General features: G+C 42.4%; 1 protein-coding gene across 3 annotated transcripts in view; it reads left to right on the top strand.

Annotated features, from left to right (window-relative positions):
- The first annotated feature begins 3,829 nt into the window (after positions 1–3,829).
- The window catches only part of ANKRD17 (ankyrin repeat domain 17), a 163,063-nt gene continuing 157,034 nt past the window's right edge, over positions 3,830–9,858 (top strand). For 2 of the 3 annotated variants that reach the window (XM_049630614.1, XM_049630613.1), the window contains exon 1: positions 3,830–4,942. In XM_049630614.1, coding sequence (XP_049486571.1) covers positions 4,517–4,942 — 426 coding nt within the window. In that variant the 5' untranslated portion in view covers positions 3,830–4,516. The remainder of the gene's footprint in view (positions 4,943–9,858) is intronic. The other variant, XM_049630617.1, reaches the window with a different exon arrangement.

Here is a 9,858-nt window from a genome sequence, read left to right as displayed (position 1 = left end):
GAGGTTGGGAAATATAATATGTGTATCCACAAAAAGAATCTAGTGTTTACAAGAGTCCACTATTCTGGTCACTAAATATCTATTTTATCTCTCTTCCCACACAGAGAACATGTCCTACTCCAATGAGACAACCTAAAGTTCTGTTCAGTTACTAGGTCAGGCCTAGAGTCTAGGTCTTTAGGTAATGTGTAGGCCTCTTCATTAGGTCCAAGTGTAACCTATGAACTAAAAGGGTAAGTTATCTCTATTATTACTCCATGTTCCAGCAAACCCAATGTACATTGGTAGATCAGAGACAGGTAACTACACTATGCTCTCATTAGGAAAAGAGAAAGATATGGGGCGCCTGGGCAGCTCAGTTGGTTAAGCATCTGACTTTGGCTCAGGGCATGATCTCACGGTTCATGAGTTCGAACCCCATCTCGGGCTCAGTGCTAATAGCATGGAGCCTGAAGCCTGCTTCAGATTCTGTGTCTCCCTCTGTCTCTGTCCCTCCCCCGCATGTGCTCTGTCTCTGTCTCAAAAATAGACATTAACAAAATTAAATAAAATAAAAAAAAGGAAAAGAGAAAGACGTGAGACATTAGGAAATGTGGATACATAACAATGATGAAATACTGTGCAGACATTTTGTGATCCACCTTTCTTCAGAGTACAGGAAGGCTTGATAAGACCTCAGTCTTTGGGAGGAACTCCCTTGTCCTTTGTCTTCTGTATAGCCCCTTATGTTGTCCATTATTCTCCATGGCCACATCTTATGAGGGTACTGGATGTTGTAAGGTGTTTATGCCCTATTTCCTTATACAAGCTTGGGGTTGAATAGTTGCTTCACTGTTTTAACACTTGAACAACATTTGAACCAGGTTAATGATATGATTATATGCTTAGTAATAAAATTCCTTCAAAAATTTAGTCTTGTGATCTACTTGCTTCCAGTGACTACATCCCAAGTTTTTTGTTTTTGTTTTTGATAGAGAGCATGAGCAAAGGAGAGGGGCAGAAAGAGAGAATCTTAAGCAGGCTCCACACCCAGCATGGAGCCCAACCCAGGGCTTGATCTCACAACCATGAGATCATGACCTTAGCCAAAATCAAGAGTGGGACACTGAGCCACCCAGGCCCTTCCTTTTTTTTTTTTTTTTTCTTTTTTCAAGTTCATTTATTTAAGTAATCTCTACACCCAACTTGGGGCTTGAACTCATGGCCCTGAGATCAAGAGTCACATTCTCTTCTGAGCCAGCCAGGCACCCTGAGCCAAAGTTCTTTCTTACATAATTCTAGAACCTGATTTACTTCTTTCCTTCCTTGCCACCATGCCTTGTCCCCATGTCTGTTTTTCTAGAACTCCATCCCAGCCACCTTCAGGCCATCTAAAATAATGGCCTTTGATGGAAACACCAAAGCCTCGATGATATGATCTTTGTTCCTGTACTGTACTCAAGGCCTCCTCCCTTTCATTTTTTACGATTCAAGGTCTAGAAAGTCAGCTTTTCCAATCCTTTCAAGTATTCTTATGCATTTTCATTTCAGCAATTCTTTCCTTGAGCTTATCTTTTTAGTAAAACCTTGCTAAAGGCAAAATGTAAAATTCAAAATACACTATTGCTTTTATTCTTTTGAACTATTTCCTCTGGAGCTAGTCTCAGTAGATAGGTGATATGATTTTCAATTACATTGCCATTATAAAACCCGTGTCTCCTTCTTCCAGCCTCCTAAATCAGTTTCTCCAACCTCTGCTACATCATCACTACACCAATGCAACATATTTTAGATTACTGTCCTAGCAGTACCCCACTTCTGGCACCAATTTCTGGATTAGTTATGGTCATTCTAGCTCCTGTAACATAAATTCTCAAATCTCAGTTTTTTCTTATAAGAAGTCCCAAAGAGTTTTTCTAATTTGGAGGTGGCAGTTTTCCAAGTAGTGATTTAGCTACTCATGTTCTTCTCTTCTGGCACTGGCATCTCCAACATACAGTTTTCAGGGTTATGATACTCACTAGCTGATGGAAAAAGAGTAAGGGAGGATGGGAGGAACTTTATTAAGCCTGGAAACGTGTGCATCACTTCCATTCACATTTCATTGGCTAAAAGTCAACTACACAACCCCAACTAACTTCAGAGGAAATTGGGAAATTCAGTCTAGCTGTATGTCCAGAAGAAATGTTTTATGAATGGCTAGTCAAGTCTCTGCCACAAGGTTCTTAAAAAAAAAAAAAAAAAAAAAAAAAAAGGCTAGATAAAAGTAATAGAAAGTCACTCTAGGGGTCTATTCTAATAGGTTTGACTGCATCTTAGTCCCAACAAGATATTCATTTCACTACTATGCAAACTTATTTTCTTCTAAGTAATGGGATTAAAGACAGTATTTTTGATAGTGTTCTAGGTAAAGAAGTTCGATTGCAAAGGGTTAATGAGTTAAATTCAGATAACAGACATTGAACGTAGAATCCTCTTTAAAAGCCTAATTGTGAAGGGAAGGAAACAGAGTGGAACCAGAAATGTGGAGGTTTGAAGACAGAAAAGGTAATAAATGGAAGAGAAAGAGGAGATTGAAACTAGAATGCAGATGGATAATTCATCTCGTATAAGAGCCAGAAATGTCTCATTCCTCTGATACTGGAGAAGAGGAAAGTTCTGGAAGTATCTAAGTTTATGGTATTTAGAATATTGAAGGAGTTGACACCTAACAACAGCATCAATCTTTTGGCGTTTGAAGTAAAGTCATATAATGAAATGTGGCTGGGACTTAAACACTGCAAAAAGTATTCTGGTGGGAAGGGAAAAGAAGGTGCTGATGAATATACAGGGTAGGAGGGAGTAATCCAGCTGAGGTTCTAGAACCTAAACCTGTAGTGTTAAGATACACAAATGTAGTATCATGTTCTGCACAGGACCTCGGCAAAAACTGTGGGAGAGGAACAGGCAGATAGTTAGCTTAGTGTGTATATTTACTATAGTACCTATCACACCATAAAGCCCCTGGAAGCAGAGACTTTGATTTCCAAAACTTATGCACACAGTAGGAACATGATGAATTTTTGTTTGAATGAATTGATTCAGTCATTGCCAATTCTGCCATAGTACTCTGTAGAGTACTGGCAACTGCCCACATTTCATATGGTATGCCAATGCTAAAAAGAAAAAAAAAAGCTAAAAAAAATTCAGGCACACTCAATTAAACTTAGCAGTCTTAAAATGGCAACTATGTCAGCTGAGACATAATTTTTATCCTGTGCCAGTACATCTGCCTTTGACGTTTGCTTCATTTTCCTTATGCCACTGTGCTCTTATTGGACCAGAAAGGGATAGTTCTGAGTTCAATAAGCCACGCTATTATTTCAAAAGCCCTGGAAGTTCTTCATACACCTACGAATGAACTCAAAACCTCCTTCACAACATTCCAAGAGATGCATAGACAGGGATGATTATTTATGATGCTCACTTCACAGAAACAAAGCCGAATCGGTGAGGGGTGGAAGAACTAAATCAGGGTCATTTGGTGAATTCTCTGCAAAGTCTGGCACGTATCGTGCTTGCTTCTCCCGTCTTTTCCCCTTTGGAAACTTTAAAGTAATCTCAGACATCACCTAATCGAACTCCTTCATAACACACAACTGTAAACTCAGATTCAGGAAGTCTATACCTCAAGACTCAGGCCAAAGAGGGCTCTTTCCTCTACACGACGCCATCTCTTAAAGATCCAAAGCCTTAATCACGATTTGGCGGTGGAAAAAAAAGGCCAGGAATAAAACTACGTACGACAGTCCAGAAAGAGGCCCCACCTCCCGGATCTGGCGGTCCCGGCCTCCAGCTAACAAAGTGTCTGCACCGCGCGTCCGCACCGGCTTCCCACCCGGCCCGGGGCCGCTGCTCTCCAGCCCGCCCGCCTGCCCCACGCGCTGCAGCAGTGCCAGCCCGCGGGGGCCCGGAATCTGGCCCTGGAAATCTCACTTTCGTCTTTGGGCCACCCGCGCGCCACGGCTCAGGCGACGGCTGATGGCGTCACCTGCACTTCCGCCTGCGGCTGCGTTCTAGTCACAAGCGAGGAAGGAAGAAGGGAGGTCTGAAGGGCTGTATGTGTGGGGGAAATAGCGAGGAAAGAGAAGAAATCCGGGCGCTCGCAGGCGCTACGACTGTAACCGCGGGCCTCTTCTGTCCCCGCCGTCCCTCCATCGGAAGTCGCCCTGGGCACACTTCCCTCGCTTCCTCCTGGTCTCCCCTTCTCTGGGTCTCCCGACACCCGGGTCTCTACGCCTCACCCCTCCCTCCCTCCTTTGCTCCCTCACACTCCCTCCCTCTCCCTCCCTCCCATCGTCAGGCTCCCCGCCCTTAGTATCGCGAGACGAGGTGAGAGCTGGCGGAGCGGCGGCGGCGGCGGCGGCAGTAGAGGTGACCGAGGCGGTGGCGGCGGAGGCGGCACCGAGCGCTGTGTCGGCCCCGGTGCGGCCGAAGTCGCGGTAGAGCGTAGCCCCCACGCCCCTCCCCCGTCCGCGCCCCCCCTCTTTCCCCGGGGATGGAGAAGGCGACGGTTCCGGTGGCGGCGGCGGCGGCGGCGGCAGCGGCTGAGGGAGAAGGGAGCCCCCCGGCGGTGGCGGCCGTGGCGGGCCCCCCCGCGGCGGCGGCGGCGGCGGCGGCGGCGGCGGAGGTCGGCAGCGGCGTTGGCGGCAGCAGCGGGGCTCGCTCGGCCTCTTCTCCTCGTGGGATGGTGCGAGTCTGCGACCTACTCCTGAAGAAGAAGCCGCCGCAGCAGCAGCACCACAAGGCCAAGCGTAACCGGACTTGCCGACCCCCCAGCAGCAGCGAAAGCAGCAGCGACAGCGACAACAGCGGCGGCGGTGGAGGCGGCGGCGGCGGCGGCGGTGGAGGCGGCGGCGGCACCAGCAGCAACAACAGCGAGGAAGAAGAGGACGACGACGACGAGGAAGAAGAGGTTTCTGAGGCAAGGGCCTGCTTTCAAAGGAAGGAGGGAGGATGGGGCAGTAAAGGGTAGGGGCCGAAGGTGGGAGGGGACTTGTGGTGGGACAGATTCCTGTGGGTCGATCTATCTCAGCGGCCAGGCTTTCCACTGCCCTCTTTCTTTCCCCGGCCTAAATCGTGAGGTGTGGGGATGTGGGGGAGGGTAGCTGACACGTGGGGGTGGGAGGACCACAGAGCCCACGGAGTTGGTGAACAGCAGGTTATCCCGGGATGGTTCACATGGTTAAGGATGGAGGGAATTGGTTAGATTCCCTGTTTGCACACCCGGCGGGGTCTGCCTGGGGTCAGCAGGGCCCTGTTATTCCTGGGGCGGGGGCGGGACCAAAGCGGGAGGGGTAAGATAATAGGTAGCTGAGTCTCTTGGGAATGACTGGGAGGTTGGTAGATTTCTCCCACTTGTGAGGTGGAAGAGAGAGCAGTTTGGAGGGGAGGTAAGGTTGTAAGGGACTCAGAGCTAAGTATTTGTGTATGTGAGAGACACGTGAGAAGCTGTACTTTTCCATACTGTTCTGCTGCAGGTTTTTTTTTTTTTTTTTCCGTAACTATTGTGGCTGCTGAAATAGCTTTTAGTTCTTTGCTCTCTCAAGGATTTTGGATGAACCGATCTTATATCCCTGTATATTGATATGGAACTGAGTGGCTGAAAATATATTTGACTCTTACATGTACGTACATATACATCTTCAGATGCTTCCTTAGTGAGGAGGAATTCAGCCAGGCTCTCGCGTTTTCCAGATATTCTGGGGCAGCTCAAGAGTGCTTTGAAGCCAGTCTTGGTTGTGGTGAGTTGGAATAGGAAGGCCTCTTGGTTTGTCCTAGTGATCTGGTTTCATAACTGTTTTATAATTTTTCCTGGGTCCACAGACAGGCGGCGTTGCAGGACCTTATTCTTCAAAGGCCATATAACCCAAAAGCTCAGTAAAACATAGCATACTGACAACAAACGAAGAGTTAGCCTTACTAGTTATCAACTCTTTTGTAACTCTCTTGTCCACTCCCTGAAATGGAAGCTAGAAAATCTTGATTCGGAGAAAGAAGTCGTAACTTAAGGCAGCAGAAGGAAAACCTCTTTAAAGGCTGATTTTAAATCCAGTTGTACGAGAACAACTGAATTATCTAGAAGTAGCACTTGCCATTTATTCTCTTCCACAAACAGAATTTATCTTGGTGCAAAGCTTGTTTTTTGAAAATTGCATTATTGGATCTTGAGTTCTGTTCAAATAGAGAAATACCTTTTAAAGAGTTTGAGACTTCTCTGTTGGAAGACCAGATTCTCTTTTACCTCAGACTGGATGAAGTTATGTAGGTAGAGATGTAATAGTTAAAGTATGTGTGCCAAAAAGATGAACACTCCCTGCTATTCTGTATCCTGTTGAATTCTAAGCATAGATTTGTATTGATAGATTTTGTATTGATTTTAGTTGGAACCTCTCTATATAGTGTGTTGCTCGGGCTGCATTTGAAACAATGGAGAAAAGGGTGTGACAGGATTCTTATTTTCAATAAAATATTATGGTAGTTAGAATCATTTCCTTGTACAGTTCTTTACAGAGATGAGAAACATTTTAGAGATAATCTAGTTCAGCCCTTTTATTTTAAAAATGAGGAAAACAAGGCTTAGAAGAAACTGATTGTGGTGGAGTGTAGCAAAAGTAGAAAATCAAAGTTTTCTAATGGTTCCGAACAGTACACTTTTTATGGCAGTTTATTTCCTTGCATCCCCCTCCCGAATCTTTCAAAAAACAGGCAATGAATTGCAAGGTAACACAAACATGCAGCTGTGGTCAGAATGCCAGTATTTTATTAAGATTTTAAATACTCCCACAGAATATCAAGCTCTGGTTTAGAACTCAGTATCAAGTTGAGTGTAGTACTTAGGGGAATATTCTGCTGTAAACTTCACATACCTATGTAGTTTTGTTCATTGGAATTTGGCCTAATAAGCAAAACTTTTAGTAAGTTTATAGGTGTGTTAGTTTTGTGAAGCAGGTTTATTTTCTTCAGAAAATGGAAATGATATATTTTGACTTTCATCAACTAGGGAGTTTCTTTGTTTTTAATATGCTTTATTTTGTTCTGTCCACAGTGGTGTAAACAACGGGTTTGTCATTTGTTATGAAGATGAGTCAGGAGAAATAAGTGTAAGAAAGTGCAGCCATTAAAAAAACATCCGTATAGGTACATGATGAGGGATGAGCAAACAGAAAGGAGTACAGTATGTCTTTGCACCTGCCTCCATCCTTGACCAAAATAAAGAAATAAATAAACCTCATAGTCACTGTACACTATAAGCTAATTGGGTGAGTTGTGCAATGTTTTTCATTTCATTATCATTTTATTGACATGTCAGCAGAAGTTTAACTTTCTAGAGCTAGGAAATCTTGTGGCTAATACTCTTTGTATTTAAGTCCATTTTCTAATTCATTCTGTTACTGGCTACACAAAATAAAACGTGGATAACATGATCCCTGAGGTTATCCTTCTGATAAGAATTACCAAAAGGTTAAAAAGAAATATGGAAGGTTATAGTTTTTGTATATAGTTTTGGTTTCAGGTACTTAACCTGAAAAAGTGGATGATAATTTAACAAAAATATGTATATTTACTATGAAGAAATGTTAGCTGGATATTCTCCATATCTGCTGAAAGAGAAAAGTTCGAAGGAAAGGAGATTCAATTTAAAGAGTAAGGAGCTTTACTTGAATGTTGAAGAAGATCTAATTTTTAAAAAAATTTTTTAATGTTTATTCATTTTTTGAGCGAGAGAGAGAGAGAGAGAGAGAAAGAGAGTCTCACACACACACACACACACACACAAAAGTGCGAGTGGGGGAGGGGCAGAGAGTGGGGGAGACAAAGAATCCGAAGCAGGCTCCAGGCTCTGAGCTGTCAGCACAGAACCTGATGCAGGGCTCAAACTCATGAACCATGAGATCATGACCTGAGCTGAAGTTGATCGCTTAACCAACTGAGCCTCCCAGGTGCCCCACAAGAATCTAATTCTTATCAAATGTTACAGTAGGTTATTGAGAATTGGATTTTTCTTCAGTGTTTCAGCATAGGATAATCATGTTTTAGATAATTTATGTAACTTCATCTATACCTGAAAACAAAGGATAAGACCAAGAGCTCTCCTCTTCCCTCTCCTTCCCCCCTCATTTGACTCAAAATCTTAGATCAAAAATTGAAAAATGCATAGTATCCTTGGTTTTCAGTGGATGACTGACTAATACAGAAAATACACAGAAGTGTATTTCCTAGAATGAAAGGCTTGATGCACTTCTTTTCAAATTAGTGGACTAAATTAAATTGCTTACTCGAATATTACAGGAAAACAATGTTGAAATTTCAAGAGTTGATACTTTGGAGATTTCAGAAATAACATTGCATTCTATTGAATGCATTTTTAAATGTAATTGAATGGTTTGCTAATGCAGAATTCAAAGAGGGAAAAAACTTGTTAAAGGTAGGATTCATGTTCAAAAGTAATTTTTATTAAAGAGGTGTAAAATGTAAGTACAGTAGGAGTGGATTAGAATTCCAACTCTTTTTGGTAGATAACTTGGTGCTTTAAACTTAAGAGACAAACCTAGTGAAGAAATTTTAGACAAGGGGAACCAGTGAATAAATTAGTACTGACTTACTTTTGAAAGGATTTGTAAGGCTAGGGAGAATTTGTAGATATGGAAGAAGTAGGGTTGAGAATGAGAGAAAGAAAAATTATTTCAGTATATTATGTTCCTTCAAGTTCGCTTCCAGATCTTTTGTTGTTGTTTTTTAATGGAAAAATGCCACCCCAGTTCCTTTGTTGTAACGGTAGAATCCCAGTTGAGTCCAGAGAAGCTTACTTGTTACCCAGTTTCGTCTCTTAATTGATGAAGCAGTATTTGTAAACTAGATGTTAAGATCTTTGAAGAAATAGTTCTGTCATAATTATCTTGTTTCATAGTCTGCCTAAGCACTTAGGAAAGTTCCAGAATTCATTTAGGAAACCAAGAGGAGTTTCTTCCTCTCATCTTGGATCCAGGGCTGCCAAATCGCCGAAGTTTGGATTTCAATATCTTTCAGTTGCTAATTTACTTCTCTTACTGATGGGGCTGTTCCCTAGGTGTTAGGCTGAAAGACATTTAAAGCCAATTTACTTTGTTGAATGCCTGATAACTACCTTAAGCCTCCTACATATATTTACATTTTAAAAACATAGTAAGAAACTATTACTTATTCAGAGCCTACTGTGTGTCAAGTCTAACATAATGGTTAAGAGCACGGACTAGAGCTTAGAGTCAAATATGATCCATCATTCAATAGGTTTGTGATCTTGGGCAAGTTACCTTAAACTCTCTGCGCCTCAGTTTCTTACTGTGTAAATGGTGATAATGTAGATCCTATTTTATACCAGTTATGAGAATTAAATGAGATAATACAGGTATCTGTATTCTCATTTTATTTTCACCCTGTCTCTGTGGAGTAGATGTCCTCATATTTCTTTAATTATTCATTAAATGCTTAGAGTTCCTGCTTTGTGCTGGGCATTTTGCTATACTGGGTAAGTAATGTTGAGCAAAACTGTTTTAATGCACATTGATTTTAAAATGCACCAGTGATTAATGAGAGTAAGAGTAAATGGTTAAATGTATATGCTGAAATCAAGTGGGTGAGTTTCAGAAGTATACACATGTTGGGAGGGGATATTCATAATAACTTTAGAGGCAAAAGATACAGGCTTAGAAGGGTTTTAGGTAGCTTCATCAGGGTCACACAGCTAATTAGCAGAGCAGGACTTAACCTGTCTGTTTGATTCATAGCCTACTCATTCATTCATTCATTCATTCATTCACATATTCTGTTATGCTGTTTGATGTTAAATACAGCATCTTG

The sequence above is a fragment of the Panthera uncia genome, chromosome B1 (genome assembly GCF_023721935.1).
Source record: "Panthera uncia isolate 11264 chromosome B1, Puncia_PCG_1.0, whole genome shotgun sequence".
NCBI classification, from domain to species: Eukaryota; Metazoa; Chordata; class Mammalia; order Carnivora; family Felidae; genus Panthera; species Panthera uncia.
Note: the sequence above shows the minus strand (reverse complement) of the source record. Positions and strands in the feature narration are given on the sequence as shown.